This window comes from Microcaecilia unicolor, chromosome 3 (genome assembly GCF_901765095.1).
Source record: "Microcaecilia unicolor chromosome 3, aMicUni1.1, whole genome shotgun sequence".
NCBI lineage: Eukaryota > Metazoa > Chordata > Amphibia > Gymnophiona > Siphonopidae > Microcaecilia > Microcaecilia unicolor.
In genome coordinates this window covers 52,374,563-52,391,627 of record NC_044033.1, presented here as the reverse complement: position 1 = coordinate 52,391,627, position 17,065 = coordinate 52,374,563, and the positions used below count along the sequence as shown (strand labels likewise).

At 45.8% G+C, this 17,065-nt stretch overlaps 1 protein-coding gene across 1 annotated transcript in view; it reads left to right on the top strand.

Moving 5' to 3' along the window:
- NPHP1 (nephrocystin 1) overlaps nucleotides 1-17,065 on the top strand; it is a 134,165-nt gene that overhangs the window by 73,865 nt on the left and 43,235 nt on the right. The window contains exons 8-9 of the mRNA XM_030194632.1: nucleotides 3,544-3,598; nucleotides 6,773-6,857. Of these exons, the coding sequence (XP_030050492.1) occupies nucleotides 3,544-3,598; nucleotides 6,773-6,857 (140 nt within the window). The remainder of the gene's footprint in view (nucleotides 1-3,543; nucleotides 3,599-6,772; nucleotides 6,858-17,065) is intronic.

Below are 17,065 nucleotides of genomic sequence, written 5' to 3'. Positions count from 1 at the left end.
TTCTCCTCTTTCTTTCATAATCCACCATTTCCTTTCTTCCTTGCTATCCCTTCTCTCCCATGCATCACCCCTCTCTACTTGTCACATACTGGTTGCCACTGCCACCACCTCTTTCACACATCTATTGCTTTCTTCCTCCATTTCTCTTGCCTTCTATCTCTTTTTAGCTTTCAGTTCACCATTCTCCTTCCCTTTTTCTCTTCTCCTGCCTCCTCCTCGTTTCTCCATCTTCTGCCCATCATCTTTCCTTCCTTCCTTCTCTTCACACCTTCAGTAATTTCTTTTCCTTCCACCTCCCTCTTTTTCTTGCCTTGTTCCCTCCAACTTCCTTATCATCCTTCCTCCTTAACTCTTGTTTCCCCAATCTCTCAACTACCTTTACCCTCTCCTATTTCTTTGTAATTTTTTTATTTAAAACTTCAACATATGACTACTATCTGGTACACAGTTGTTCTTTCCATGAAACAGCTATGTAACTTTAAATCACAGTAGTGTTCCAGTTTTCCCACCTTTTACCTCAATTCTTCCTGTCCTCTTTTTCCTTGTATCCCGGGTCCACCGCCACCAGCAGCAGCTCAGTTCCTCCCACAGGTCACAGGGATAATCCTATTACCTCTACCACACACACCACACTCTCACTCCGCACTCTCCATTCAGTATAGTCCTTCCAGTTCGAGCTTAGGAGTGGATCAAGGTCCAGAATAGAGATCCGGGAGATTGGGAATTTAAGTGGGGCTTCGTTACGGTATCTCACCAGTCCAGAGAGGAAGCATCCTCACTCCCGTTTCAAAGGAATCACAGCACTCCAATAATGTCTTCTGATGCAAACTCAGCTTTACTGAACTTTCTGCACACGGCAGTCAAATCAATTTTTATACCTTCATCTGTACAGTAGAACTCCTCCCGTCAATTCAAGGTTATGTATTACAACATCAAGTCTCTTTTTCCACACTTGATCTTCTTAGTAATGTCATTATTTACACATTTACAGATACTCCTGGCCTTTACCCATCCCAGAGGCTGGTAATAATCCAAGGCTGCTCCTGTATTGCCCTGATCACAATCCACTTCCCTCAGGCACAGATCCTTCAGGCTGTCCTTCTTCCAGCGATGCACTTCTGGAGCTGCACCCTAGATTTAAACAAGCTTCCCCTATCCAGGTTCCTACTTTGGGCTGGGTTCCTCTTACCCACCCTCAGCTCTGATACCGTCACAATTGCTACTGTTATGGGCAGTAACTACTCATTAATCAGCCTGAGTTTATTTAGCCTCTTTGGGATCCCCCTCTCCACCAAGGGTCCCGGCTGGGGTATAGTCAACCAAAGACCACTCTCCCCCACAAGTCAGAGCCTTTATTTCCTCCAGCTGTATCTTCCTGTACACATTAATTGATTTGATTTGCTTACTTTATTTCTTGTCTATTAGATTGTAAGCTCTTTGAGCAGGGACTGTCTTTCTTCTATGTTTGTGCAGCGCTGCGTACGCCTTGTAGCGCTATAGAAATGCTAAATAGTAGTAGTAGTAGTAGTAGTAGTATCTGCCCTGTCAATTAAGTAACAAACCCACTTTCTTTTTGCAGTTTATTTCAACGTCACACCCCTTGGGCTTGGCTTCCTTCCCACCCAGGAACATCCCATGCTCTCCCCCCAGTGACTCCAGGGAAAGCTGACACCTTGCTCCTCTCTCTCCCAGCTCCAAGTTTTCCCTGTTCCTTGGAATGCTTCATAGATAACTGCTTATACCACTTATCTAAATGCCCCCAAGTATCCCAGTTCTAGTTCTCCCTGTGATTTCTATGGGCAGTGATCTTATTTGTAATGCTCAGTTCCCCTAATCTATCTCAGAATTCCATCTTGAGAAAAGCTCCTTCTGTTTCCTGTATCTTCTTATTAGGCCTTGAACTGCTGCCACACAACATGCCACAAACTTATTCATATTTGGGTCTAGGTCCTCTACTTGTGGGCCCATCAACAAACCCTTCTTTCACCCCCGCCCCTCCCCATACTTATCATATCTGCCAAATTATTCCATACTCTGTGGGCATTCTCAACAAATGTGATCAAAATCCGTGTTGCCCACATCCCTGCCAACATTTACTCTTCTCTCCTTTCCATCTACTTATCTTCACTGGTGTTACCTTCTATAAAGTCCTTTATAGTAATTTCCCTGATGCTGAGCTGACATGCTTATCATCCTAATTGCTGCATATATGTCCTTCCATTTCTCATCACAAGGACCTTTTCCTACTCTAATGTGATTCACCTTCTTTCCTGGTTGGGGAAGTAGAACCCCATATAGGCCCTGATAGTAGACCCTGTCCTCCTTTATGTATCTGAAACCGGTCCTTTGGTGGCATGCCGTTATCCCTATATCTTTCAAGTTCATTTGCTTTATGTGATGTCTCACCTGCCAGCAATATTTAAAAAAAACAAACAAAACAACCCAAAATACTTTGCAGTAGTTCAGATTGCTCCCAAACGTCCTCAAAAGCCATCCCATATATATCAACTGCCCAACTCTGGAAAGTTCCTATTCTCCCCATTCCTTAAATCCACTATATATCCTCCTGGTTTAAATCCTGTGTTATTACGCCTCCGACACGCCCCCTTGAACTGGGAGAAGGACATCCATCTTCCAATTTATGTCGAAAGATGGACGTCCTCTTTCAAAAATGAGCCCAATAGTAACATAGTAGATGATGGCAGATAGAAACCTGCACAGTCCATCTAGTGTGCTCAACAGTCACATTCATTATCAGTTCATCGGTAAACCAACAATCCAATAGAATACATTTTATTTGCTAAATTCTATCTTAATGTTCACTTAGATCAAACTTCTTCCCTAGAAAGTGACTTTCTAGCTCTTCTGAATTCCTTGGGTTTCTCCCTTTTCTCCAAGAGCCTCACTCTCAAAGCGGGTCACTGTCATGGCATTGTTCCCTTCAAGAGCCAGTTTATCCCTTCTGCTTCACTGTGGACTCCTTCACTGTGGATCCTACCTCTCTCCTGGACTGATTATGTCTTGATTAGCTTTACTAGTTCTTTTTCCTCCTCTCTCACATTCCTTCTATCCCCTTGCATTGCTGGATAAAGAATTTTTGAGTTCTCAGTGTTTATATAGAACCGTTTATCGTTTATTGATAAAGTTTGGCCAGATATCAAATTTCAGGGACAAAATCTATCCATTTACTAGTTAGAATTTTTTAAGGCATTTATGCAGTTAGCAACAAGTGCTGACTGTAGAAATGCATTTCAATATTGCCCTGAATGATACAGTATCTATAGGAAATTAAATTGAAACAATTAGGGAGATGCTTGGAGATTTTACTTTGATCTAATGGTGTTCTTAATGAAAGGGTCTAAACGTGAAGTAAACAACTTAATTTTGAAGGAATAATTGTGAATTGTTATTGCCTACATCACCAAACTTCTGAAATACAGTTACAATGCTGATTAAATAAAGACAGAAACCTAGATTTCAAAGGTGGTTTTTTTTTTTGTTTTTAAATTACTACATTTTTGCAAATCTTTTGTCTGACCCTAGCTCCAGGACTGGTTCTGTTTCTCAGTTGAGTTCTGCAAGGAAGGCCATGGCAGAGGTAACATTTTTCTGTTGTAATTATATTTTGTGACGCTTTTTCTCTTTTGTCTTCCAGTAGAAGCAGCAATAAGTGGTGATGCACACTGAGTGAATAATCAAAGTTTCCTTTGGTAGTGGTAAATAAAAACACTGAGGGGCATAGTTGTTAAGACGTGCTATTTTACCTCGTCTCATTTTATGCAGTGAGACTCTAGTTACTAATAACTGGGGTTAACAATAGAATAACACATCTTAATGGGAGCTCACATTAGTTACTACACACTTGAATGACAACATTTCAAAACTGGTGCTCTTGTAATATAAAGAGGGTCTGATATTATAAATTGTGCTGATCTCAGAGCCAAGGTTTACTTCCAGTTTAGCATTGATTTTTTTTGTGCTATATAATTTCTCCTGATATATTCAGATCTAAAACTGAAGTAAATTACAGTGCTAAAGGTGGAATTAGCATGGAGATACATTTTAGTGAGTGAGCTACCCAAGGATTTATTTAGCATTGCTTGTTCTCAGAGGACAAGCAGGATTGCAAGTCCATACAAATGGGTGATGTCATCATCTGATGGAGCTCAAAATGAAAGAAAGCTTATGTAACTTCAGCTAACTATTGAAGGCTTTCAATGTGTTAGCCACACATGTATCATACATATAGCGCTGCATCAGTTTTCTTCTTTTGCAACTCCCAGAAGACATATTCAGGTTAAAATTTTACATCCATTTTCATGCTGATGGTCATGTGTGAGAACCTGCATTCCCTTTTAATACCTTTAATACTTTTTTTTTTTCTTGGCCATTTCTATGATTTCTTCTGGGTTTTTTTTTTTGTCCTTCACCTTTGTCACTTAGGGCCCTGTGTACTAAGGTGCGCTAGTGTTTTTAGTGTGCGCTAATGCTAAAGACATCCATATAGTCCTATGGGTGTCTCTAGCATGGCTTAGTAAATGGAGCCCTTATTTTGGTGCTTGTGTCCTGCCTGGGCCTTCTACTTTGAAAAACAAGTCATTTAATTTCACTGTTTTTTTTTCTTTTTGCGACCTATGCTTGAAAAAAGTCTTGAACAGTTTTAAAAAAAGGCAGACACACTACAAGACCATATCCAAATTGGCTACCCATAAATGGTGCTTGCAGTGCCTTGGTCACAAACCCTCTTAGTGTCACGTGTGCTCCCAAATGACTAACAGAAGGATTTGTGGCCTTGAAGAACAAAGGGAAACTTCTCCCTTCCCATTTCAGACACCCTGAAAATTCTTGGGGTTACCATTGATCGAAATCTCACACTTGAAAGCCATGTGAAGAATACAACAAGGAAGATGTTCCATTCAATGTGGAAACTTAAAAGAGTTAAACCTTTCTTCCCAAGGGATATTTTTCGCAACTTGGTATAATCAAGGGTACTAAGTCATCTAGACTACTGCAATGCACTTTATGCTGGCTGTAAAGAGCAAATCATCAAAAACTTCAAACAGCCCAAAACACAGCAGCCAGACTCATATTTGGAAAAACAAAATATGAAAGTGCCAAACCCCTAAGAGAAAAGCTACACTGGCTTCCACTTAAAGAGCGTATTACGTTCAAGGTCTGCACTCTGGTTCATAAAATCATTCACAGAGATGCCCCGGCCTACATGTTAGACCTTATTGACTTGCCACCCAGAAATGCTTAAAGATCAGCACGCACATTCCTGAATCTTCACTTCCCCAGCTATAAAGGACTAAAATACAGATTAACACATGCGTCCAGGTTTTCCTACATGAGCACGCAGCTCTGGAATGCATTGCCTCTTAACCTGAAAACAATTTACGACCTAACCAACTTTCGTAAATCACTGAAGACTTATCTCTTCAACAAGGCATACCACAATGGTCCATAATAAGAACTGTATCGCATCTCCACTTACCTGTTATTCTGAATGTTTTCTTTCTATACCTGAATGCTTAATTCTATTATGTTATCCATGTTCTTTATGTAATACCAATTGTATCTTTTAATCTGGAATGGCGAATGCCATGACGGAACATTGTAAGCCACATTGAGCCTGCAAATAGGTGGGAAAATGTGGGATACAAATGCAACAAACAAGCAAAATAAACAAATATTCAGTACTTCTAAGTTTGGTCCAGGTTCATTGGCATCAGAGGCTTTGGTTCTGAAGTGTCTGGTAGCTTGGGTTTCATCAGCATTGAGAAGTCATCTATCTGCCTTGATGTCAACCATTGATCGAGACCATTGGGATGGACAATCAACTGCTACCTGCCCAAAGAAGAGGAAAGAAATGTCCTCCTCTTCATAGACATCAAAGACTACCAGTGTCATGTATTATGTGGAGTTGAAAAAGCATCAACCTTATTCCTTGTTGGAGCACAGTGTCAAGTGCTGAGATACTGTTGACCGTTAATCTACTGAGTGCCGCTGTACAACATACCACTTATCCTTCTGAATGTCAGAAGTGGTGCATTAGTCTCTATGGCCTCACCCACTTTGCCTTCTTCAACCTTAGCATTGACTATCTCTGAAGAGGAGTTCAACAAGGTAGTTGAGAAGCTAGCTTGATACCTTGCCGGAGGTGATACTTTGGCTTTATCAGCATCAATCTTAATGAAAATGCTAAGTTCAAAGAGTTATGAGTACCATTTCTGGAATATAAAACTGTAATCAATGAGAACATATAGAATTGTGCAATTCAATGGAATGTCTTAAATACTAAACAACATAATTTGAAATAAATTCTAGCCTCCACAGGCAACCAATGGAGCTTAACTTAGTAAGGTGTAATCTTTTCAAATGTCTTTAGAGAACAAATCAGCCAAATGTCTGTATTTTGTACTGTCTGTATTTCCTTAAATTATTGGGATAGCCTAAGTAGATTATATTACAATAATCTAGTTTAGATATTACCAGTGTGAACTTATCCCATCAACGTCTAACAAGCGTATTTACTTCAGCTTCCAAAGGTAAATTCTGATTGAGGATTACACCTAGAATCTTCAGAGTGGATTCTAACTTGTAAGTTATATTGTTAACTACAAAAGAATGATCCTTGACGACAGCCTCTTTCGTCCCAACCAGACAAATATCAACCCAGTAATGGGGCTTACATTATTTAGCATATTTTAAATTGAATTAATGTTTGTTAACTAGTTAACACACTTTAAATGAAGTCTTTTGTTTTTACCAGATGAGTGCCACTGATGCTCTGATGACCATGGGAGCTATACCTGCAGGATTCAGAGCATCCACGCTCTCCCATCTTCTAGAGGAAGGTAAGAAATCTGTTGTAATACATAAGTGGAACAAAGGATTGTTTTGAAGTTTAATGTACATGCATCAGAAGCCTGGTATTAACATGAAAATTGTTATACTTATTTCCGAAATGTATTTTGTAGCTCTTTATTAACATCTAGAAAAGCAGACTCCAACTCAAGTACTCCAGATTATTTATCGAACGTAACCATATCATATATCCCCTCTTGTATGCTCCACTCCTTTAATGATCATCTGGTTCTCCCTTCTCCTGCTCAGACTCATTGGGAGTCATTTTGTTATGTGACTCAGTCATTCTCACAGGACAAGCAGGATAACAGTATCCACCAGTAGGTTTCAGTATCAGCTGAGCCTTGGGACAAATCTCTTTTCTAGAAGCTTCTACGGCTTTATCCATGCTCTCAGAGGTAATTTTCAAAAAGCATTTCTGTGGTCAAGCAGTGCTTTATGTGCAGACATAGGCTTTTAGAAATTTTTTCTCCTTGGTATATGGGGCACACAGAGTCAGTTCATAGCATCTTTCAGTCTCACAATTCAATTCCTTTCACTAATATACCTGAAAAAATTCTTGTCTCCCCTCCTTACATTTCCAGCCATTTGTTCTTCCTCTTTCATTTTTACCAGATGTATACCTCTCTTGGCTGCTTTCAGTTTCATCCGTTATTCCTCTATGTATTCCTGTTCTTGAGTTCTTGTGTATTTCATGAATGCCAATTCTTTTTTGCCTTTATTTTCTTAGCCACTTGCTTGGAGAACCATATCGGTTTCCTTTTTATAAAATTTCTTGAAAAGTACAAATTGCAGTATTTGAAAAATCTTAAGTAACAGAGGTTAATACAACTTCTAGACAGAGGTCCACTCCTTATATAGAGAATTTGGCATCTTAAACACGAAAGGGTCAAAAGAATGCATAAAAAGATTCATTATTATAGGAGCATAGGTTAGTTTACCAGTGACTGCATACATATGGTTTATCGCCTCCGTGGTAGTCTCCTTCAACCCTTGACCATCAGATTATACATTATATATTGAAGTTATTGTCAGGATTGCAGAAATTGCTTCTTAAGTCAAGGTAAAAATGACTTACAGTGTTTTTCCTTTCTTAAAGATCTTTAGGTCAAATAATAGTATACCCTGCTATTCACATTTATGGTGGGAGGTAATGCACATTCAGCAAAGGGTCATATACATTAAGGAATCCTGTTCAGAAGGAATGGATCCTCAGTAGCTTAGTGGAGATTGGGTGGCAGAGCCGGTGGTGGGAGGCAGGGCTAGTGCTGGGCAGACTTCTACGGTCTGTGCCCTGAAAATGGCAGATGCAAATCAAGGTCAGGTATACACAAAAAGTAGCACATATGAGTTTATCTTCTTGGGCAGACTGGATGGACCGTGCAGGTCTTTCTCTGCCATCATCTACTATGTTACTATCCAGCTTATAATCAAAACTTTTCGCCGGTGATCTTCCGACACAAATCAGGAGATCGCCGGCGATTTCACAAAAGCGGCTAAAAGCATATAATCGAAAACTGGCTTTTTAACAGCATTGCCGCTTTCCCGTCGCCTCGCCGGCGAAAGTTCAAGGGGGCATGTCGCCGGCGAAGCGAAGGCGGGGCATGGGCGGGCATGGGCGTGGCTACCAGATGGCCGGCTTTCGGCAATAATGGAAAACAAAAGCGGCGTTAAGCGGTATTTGGCCGGGTTTACTTGGTCCTTTTATTTTCACGACTAAGTCTCAAAAAGGTGCCCCAACTGACCAGATGACCACCGGACGGAATGGGGGATGACCTCCCCTTACTCCCCCAGTGGTCACCAACCCCCTCCCATACTACAAAAGTTAAAATGAAAACCTTTTTGCCAGCCTGTATGCCAGCCTCAAATCCCGTACCCACCTCCATGACAGCAGAATGTGTTGTATCGTCTGACAGCCTTTCCGTGGTTGCGACGTGGCTCTCGGGTGAGAGTGACACCTTTTCTGTTAGGTGCCCTGCAGAGTCACATCAGCAATGCATTGTGGTGGGTGTAGGGTACTGGGCTATACTCCCATGGTGCTTTCCGCCCCTGCTAACTGGGTCAGAGTGTGCCCTGTTTTGTTTCCGGTAGTCCATGAGGTAGTGGCCATTTTTGTAAGCCAGTTTTAGATCCCTTTCATGTGTTACCCATGTTAGAAAACGTTATTACCTTGAATGTTGCTGAAATAGGGCATTGTACAGCATTCTGCCAGCTCGGACCTACTGCTAATCTCAGTATCAGGGAGACTCTTTGCCAGTGGGGCACAACCTCTGATCTGCAGTTAACTGTGAGTAAAGGTGCTTCTCCGAGGACAAGCAGGCTGCTTGTTCTCACTGATGGGTTGACGTCCTCGGCAGCCCCCTCCATCGGAAAGTTTACTAGCAAAGGCCTTTGCTAGTCCTCGCGCACCCCTGCGCACCGCGCATGCGCGGCCGTCTTCCCGCCCGAAACCGGCTCGAGCCGGCCAGTCTCCTCCTACCCTGAGGGCTCCTGCGGTACAGCCCCCCCGGGATCGACCCTCTTCGGTCTCGGCCCCGAGGAAGCGACGGATGGATTCTACGTCCTCCTCGTCGGTGCCGGGGAGCTCCGGTGACATGCTTCGGAAGAAATCGAAGAAGCATCGACACCGGTCTCCTCCCCATGTCGGCACCGAGAGCTCTGGGTCGCCGAGGGATTCGGCACCCAGCAGGCATCGGCACCGAGAGGACCGCTCACCCTCTGTTCAGGAGGTGTCGATGCGCTCCACTCTGGACAGCCCGGAACAGCCTCCTCGCTCGGAACAGGTTCTGACGTCGACGCCTGCATCGACCTCTCAGCCTTTCTCTGCAGCCGCTCTAAACGAGAGCCTCCGGGCCGTTCTCCCAGAGATTCTGGGAGAGCTGTTGCGCCCTACCCCTCCGGTACCGGCGGTGCTTGCGCCTCCGGTACCGTCGAGCGTGGCGCCGGCTGGCCCATCGCCCAGGTTGAGGTCCCCGACGTCGGTACCACGTGCGGTGCCGACCGCGGCCACCTCCCAGGAAGGCTCCCCGACTACGTCGGCGGAGGGAGCTTCGCCGATGCGGGCGAGGGAGTCTACCTCTCGACGCCCCCACCGTGGACGGGGTTCCACCGAGTCGAGCAGGGCGAGGTTGCAGACACAGGTTCGTGAACTTGTGTCTGACACCGAGGGTGAGGCCTCGTGGGAGGAAGAGGAGGACCCCAGATATTTCTCTGACGAGGAGTCTGAGGGTCTTCCTTCTGATCCCACTCCCTCTCCTGAGAGACAGCTTTCTCCTCCGAGAGTCTGTCTTTTGCTTCCTTTGTCCGGGAGATGTCTACGGCCATCCCCTTCCCGGTGGTTGTGGAGGACGAGCCCAGGGCTGAAATGTTTGAGCTCCTGGACTATCCTTCTCCACCTAAGGAAGCGTCCACTGTTCCCTTGCACCATGTCCTGAAAAAGACATTGCTTGCGAACTGGACCAAGCCATTAACTAATCCCCACATTCCCAAGAAGATCGAGTCCCAGTACCGGATCCATGGGGACCCAGAGCTGATGCGCACTCAGTTGCCTCATGACTCTGGAGTTGTGGATTTGGCCCTAAAGAAGGCTAAGAGTTCTAGGGAGCATGCTTCGGCGCCCCCGGGCAAAGACCCTAGAACCTTAGACTCCTTTGGGAGGAAGGCCTACCATTCTTCTATGCTCGTGGCCAAGATCCAGTCTTACCAGCTCTACACGAGCATACACATGCGGAACAATGTGCGGCAGTTGGCGGGCTTGGTTGATGCTCTTCCCCCTGAGCAAGCCAAGCCTTTTCAGGAGGTGGTCAGGCAGCTGAAGGCGTGCAGAAAATTCCTGGCCAGAGGAGTGTATGACACTTTTGATGTTGCGTCCAGGGCCGCTGCTCAAGGTGTGGTGATGCGCAGGCTCTCATGGCTGCGTGCCGCCGACCTGGAGAATAGACTCCAGCAGTGGATTGCGGACTCGCCTTGCCGAGCGGACAACATTTTTGGAGAAAAAGTCGAGCAGGTGGTAGAGTCTCTCCACCAGCGGGACACCGCATTCGACAAGTTCTCCCGCCGGCAGCCTTCAGCCTCTACCTCTACAGGTAGAAGATTTTTCGGGGGAAGGAAGACTGGTCCCTATGCTTCTGGTAAGCGTAGGTACAATCCTCCTTCCCGACAGCCTGCGGCCCAGGCTAAGCCCCAGCGCGCTCGCTCTCGTCAGCAGCGTGCGCCTCAGCAAGGCCCCGCGGCTCCCCAGCAAAAGCAAGGGGCGAGCTTTTGACTGGCTCCAGCAGAGCATAGCCGACATCCAAGTGTCAGTGCCGGGCGACCTGCCGGTCGGGGGGAGGTTGAAAGCTTTTCACCAAAGGTGGCCTCTCATAACCTCCGATCAGTGGGTTCTGCAAATAGTCCGGCAAGGATACACCCTCAATTTGGCCTCCAAACCTCCAAATTGTCCACCGGGAGCTCAGTGTTACAGCTTCCAACACAAGCAGGTACTTGCAGAGGAACTCTCCGCCCTTCTCAGCGCCAATGCGGTCGAGCCCGTGCCATCCGGACAAGAAGGGCTGGGATTCTATTCCAGGTACTTCCTTGTGGAAAAGAAAACAGGGGGGATGCGTCCCATCCTAGACCTAAGGGCCCTGAACAAATATCTCGTAAAAGAAAAGTTCAGGATGCTTTCCCTGGGCACCCTTCTCCCCATGATTCAGCAAAACGATTGGCTATGCTCTCTGGACTTGAAGGATGCCTACACACACATCCCGATACTGCCAGCTCACAGACAGTATCTGCGATTTCAGTTGGGCACACGCCACTTCCAGTACTGTGTGCTACCCTTTGGGCTCGCCTCTGCGCCCAGGGTGTTCACAAAGTGCCTGGCTGTGGTAGCAGCGGCACTTCGCAGGCTGGGGGTGCACGTGTTCCCATATCTCGACGATTGGCTGGTGAAGAACACATCCGAGGCAGGAGCCCTGCAGTCCATGCAGATGACTATTCGCCTACTGGAGCTACTGGGGTTTGTGATAAATTATCCAAAGTCCCATCTTCTCCCAGTGCAGAGACTCGAATTCATAGGAGCTCTGCTGGATTCTCGGACGGCTCGCGCCTATCTCCCAGAGACGAGAGCCAACAACTTGTTGTCCCTCGTCTCGCGGGTGCGAGCGTCCCAGCAGATCACAGCTCGGCAGATGTTGAGATTGCTGGGCCACATGGCCTCCACAGTTCATGTGACTCCCATGGCCCGCCTTCACATGAGATCTGCTCAATGGACCCTAGCCTCCCAGTGGTATCAGGCCGCGGGGGGTCTAGAGGACGTGATCCACCTGTCCACGAGTTTTCTCAAATCCCTGTATTGGTGGACGATTTGCTCCAATTTGACTCTGGGACGTCCCTTCCAAATTCCTCAGCCACAAAAAGTGCTGACCACGGATGCGTCCCTCCTGGGATGGGGAGCTCATGTCGATGGGCTTCACACCCAAGGAAGCTGGTCCCTCCAGGAACGCGATCTGCAGATCAATCTTCTGGAGTTACGAGCGATCTGGAACGCTCTGAAGGCTTTCAGAGATCGGCTGTCCCACCAAATTATCCAAATTCAGACAGACAACCAGGTTGCCATGTACTATGTCAACAAGCAGGGGGGCACCGGATCTCGCCCCCTGTGTCAGGAAGCCGTCAGCATGTGGCTCTGGGCTCGCCGTCACGGCATGGTGCTCCAAGCCACATATCTGGCAGGCGTAAACAACAGTCTGGCCGACAGGTTGAGCAGGATTATGCAACCTCACGAGTGGTCGCTCAATTCCCGTGTGGTACGGCAGATCTTCCAGGTGTGGGGCACCCCCTTGGTAGATCTCTTCGCATCTCGAGTGAACCACAAAGTCCCTCAGTTCTGTTCCAGGCTTCAGGCCCACGGCAGACTGGCATCGGATGCCTTCCTCCTGGACTGGGGGGAGGGTCTGCTGTATGCTTATCCTCCCATACCTCTGGTGGGGAAGACTTTGTTGAAACTCAAGCAAGACCGAGGCACCATGATTCTGATTGCTCCTTTTTGGCCGCGTCAGATCTGGTTCCCTCTTCTTCTGGAGTTGTCCTCCGAAGAACCGTGGAGATTGGAGTGTTTTCCGACCCTCATCACACAGGACGAAGGGGCGCTTCTGCATCCCAACCTCCAGTCTCTGGCTCTCACGGCCTGGATGTTGAGGGCGTAGACTTTGCCTCTTTGGGTCTGTCAGAGGGTGTCTCCCGCATCTTGCTTGCTTCCAGGAAAGATTCCACTAAGAGAAGTTACTTTTTCCATTGGAGGAGGTTTGCCGTCTGGTGTGACAGCAAGGCCTTAGATCCTCGCTCTTGTCCTACACAGACCCTGCTTGAATACCTTCTGCACTTGTCTGAGTCTGGTCTCAAGACCAACTCTGTAAGAGTTCACCTTAGTGCAATCAGTGCATACCATTACCGTGTGGAAGGTAAGCCGATCTCAGGACAGCCTTTAGTTGTTCGCTTCATGAGAGGTTTGCTTTTGTCAAAGCCCCCTGTCAAGCCTCCTACAGTGTCATGGGATCTCAATGTCGTTCTCACCCAGCTGATGAAACCTCCTTTCGAGCCACTGAATTCCTGCCATCTGAAGTACTTGACCTGGAAGGTCATTTTCTTGGTGGCAGTTACTTCAGCTCGTAGAGTCAGTGAGCTTCAGGCCCTGGTAGCCCAGGCCCCTTACACCAAATTTCATCATAACAGAGTAGTCCTCCGCACTCACCCTAAGTTTCTGCCGAAGGTTGTGTCGGAGTTCCATCTGAATCAGTCAATTGTCTTGCCAACATTCTTTCCCCGTCCTCATTCCTGCCCTGCTGAACGTCAGCTGCACACATTGGACTGCAAGAGAGCATTGGCCTTCTATCTGGAGCGGACACAGCCCCACAGACAGTCCGCCCAATTGTTTGTTTCTTTTGATCCCAACAAGAGGGGAGTGGCTGTAGGGAAACGCACCATATCCAATTGGCTAGCAGATTGCATTTCCTTCACTTACGCCCAGGCTGGGCTGGCTCTTGAGGGTCATGTCACGGCTCATAATGTTAGAGCCATGGCTGCGTCGGTAGCCCACTTGAAGTCAGCCACCATGGAGGAAATTTGCAAAGCTGCGACGTGGTCATCTGTCCACACATTCACATCTCATTACTGCCTGCAGCAGGATACCCGACGCGACAGTCGGTTCGGGCAGTCAGTTCTTCAGAACCTGTTTGGGCTTTAGGATCCAACTCCACCCCCCGAGGGCCCTGTTTGTTCTGTTCCAGGCTGCACTCTCAGTTAGTTGGTAAATTTTTTAGGTCAATCTCAGTTATGTCCTCGCCGTTGCGAGGCCCAATTGACCATGGTTGTTGTTTTGAGTGAGCCTGGGGGCTAGGGATACCCCATCAGTGAGAACAAGCAGCCTGCTTGTCCTCGGAGGAAAGCGAATGCTACATACCTGTAGAAGGTATTCTCCGAGGACAGCAGGCTGATTGTTCTCACAAACCCGCCCGCCTCCCCTTTGGAGTTGAGTCTTCCCTTGAAGTGTATTGTCTTGCTACATACTGGACTGGCTGGCTCGAGCCGGTTTCGGGCGGGAAGACGGCCGCGCATGCGCGGTGCGCAGGGGCGCGCGAGGACTAGCAAAGGCCTTTGCTAGTAAACTTTCCGATGGAGGGGGCTGCCGAGGACGTCAACCCATCAGTGAGAACAATCAGCCTGCTGTCCTCGGAGAATACCTTCTACAGGTATGTAGCATTCGCTTTATTCAAATAAAGCACTTTTTCAAAGACATTAGTCTTCAGGTGTCAACTGCTGTGCCAAGGTTATACAGCAGCAACAAGTCCTAGAGGCCTGAGTGTGTGCAGGTCCCTGGAGCACTTTTAGTGGGTGCACATTTGTGGGTAGGGGGTTTGGGGGGGGGCTCAGCACCCACAGTAAGGGAGCTATGCATGTGGGAGCTGTTTCTGAAGTCCACCACACTGACCCCTAGGGTGCCCAGTTGGTGTCCTGGCATGTAAGTGCACTACAAATGCTGGCTTCTCCCACGACCAAATGCCTTGGATGTCGCCGGGTTGGAGATGGCCGACATTTTTTTCCATTATCGCTGAAAAACAAAACCGGCCATCTCAAACCCAGCGACATCCAAGGCATTTGGCCGGTCTAACCTGTATTATCGAAAAAAAATGGCCAGCCATCTTTTTGATAATACGGTTCCGGCCAGCTATTGCGCCACCGCCAAATAGATCGCTGGTGACCTATTTGGCCGGCGACGTTCGATTATGCCCCTCCACGTTATTGATTAGTTAGTGGCATATCCTAGTCTAATAACTGGAGCTATATTAATAAGTATATTTCTAAGGCAGAATTTTTTCCACATTATGATGGAGTGTATAGGAGGAAACTGCTGGTCTTTCTTAAGCGCACTCCCTCATAGGGTCACATTAAGAGGCCTAGCTCTCGAGTGCCCAGGAGGAATGTGTGGTTCAGCCAGCAGAGAGAACACTCTACGGCAGAGACAAGTTAGGAGGGGCCCAGAGGAATGAGAAGTATCCTCCAGGACTTACCCAAGGATTGCAAGTACCTGGTGAGCAGTTTGCAGCTGGCAGGAGTGTCCTGAACTAGAATCCTGCCCTGTGCGACACACTGCATGTCACCCCCACTTTGCCCACTGTGGTTCTGCCGCTGTAGGGAAGACAATGGACGGGGAGCAATTTCTGTATCCAGTGTGGCTGTACCACCCACACAGCTTTCAGGATGACCCTGGCATCTGGTATCCTGCAAAGTAGGAAGCTAAGTTTTTGCCTTGCCAGAAAGAGTGTTGTCAGGGACATAAGGAGAGAACTGCAAAGGACTTAAGGGAGGTTTGCAGCTATATATACTACAAGATAGGGCAAGATAAAGTTTTTACAATTCCAGATTTAAAAGTTTGTACAATGTTCATAACAATGTACTTGGTTGGCGGCTGGTAGGAGACCAAACCCCCTTTAGATAGGTAACTTGAGCTGGAAAATCCGTGAGGAAGATAGGTGTCTTTATATTTTGATGTTTTGATTACAGAAGTAAATCTTTTTGTTTGCCTCTGAATTATTTCTGTGCATCTTTAAAGGTGCAGGCCTCCAATGCTTACACACGATACCACATATGCCTCTACATTTAGTGCTATACAGGTCCATTTTAACTCTCCTATCTTATTTTTGAGAGTTATAATATTTGCATTTGAGCATTCTAAAGTTAGATTTTTACTTCTGTTCTATAGTTTTGAAAATGTAAAATAGTTCATTGTTGCCTAATGCTACTCTGTGAACACTAGTAGTAGTGTATGCAACAGGACACTTCCCCGCACAATGAAGAACAACGATGTAGTCAGGCTGTTCACAGAAGGAAATAATCTTTACTCTATAGACTTGACACGGCACCGTGTTTCGGCCAAGTGCCTTCTTCAGGGGTCAAGAGAAAAAGGGTATATACAAACGATGAACAAATAGCACCAAGAAACATCAAGAAACTATATAAAAAAAACTATATTATCACATATAATTAATAGTATATACAGGTATAAAAGCATAAAAATAAGAGAACTAATGATATGCTTGTTATTTAACGGAAATCATGTATGGATATATATCTCTTTTTTTGTAAGAGAATAATAGAGTGGAGATACATAGAATAACTATGCAAACTTGTAAATGGGTGCACAAGAAAGAGGTGCTTGTAAAATGATGGTGTCCCAACCTTCATAAATATCACTAGATGATATGTAAACAAAATGGCGTGAACTGAAAGTGCAGAAGTCTGTAAAAATATATATATAAATGGTAAAAATATGCTTAATGGTAAAATATACTTAAAAGTAATAAAATATGAAGCGCTACTTCAAAGCAAAAATCACTTTTGGTCCATTCACTTATAAGATACAATGCAGAGAAACAGAGGGAAAGAATGAGAGTGACATAAAATAAGTACGTGCTAAAGGCGCTTAAACATCAGCATAGGGATACTATTAGTGATGCATGATAAAACACAGTAATGTATTAATCCAATGAGTGAGAAACAATGATGGCAAAAAACTGTGACTCATCCTCAATTTATGTGTTTACATCTCTTTTAGCAGACAATTTTCATATACTTCTTTAGCGTTGCATTTTTTTCGCACTACTCTTTCTTGTGCATCCATTTACAAGTATTCATATTTACTTTGTGTTTCCACTCTATT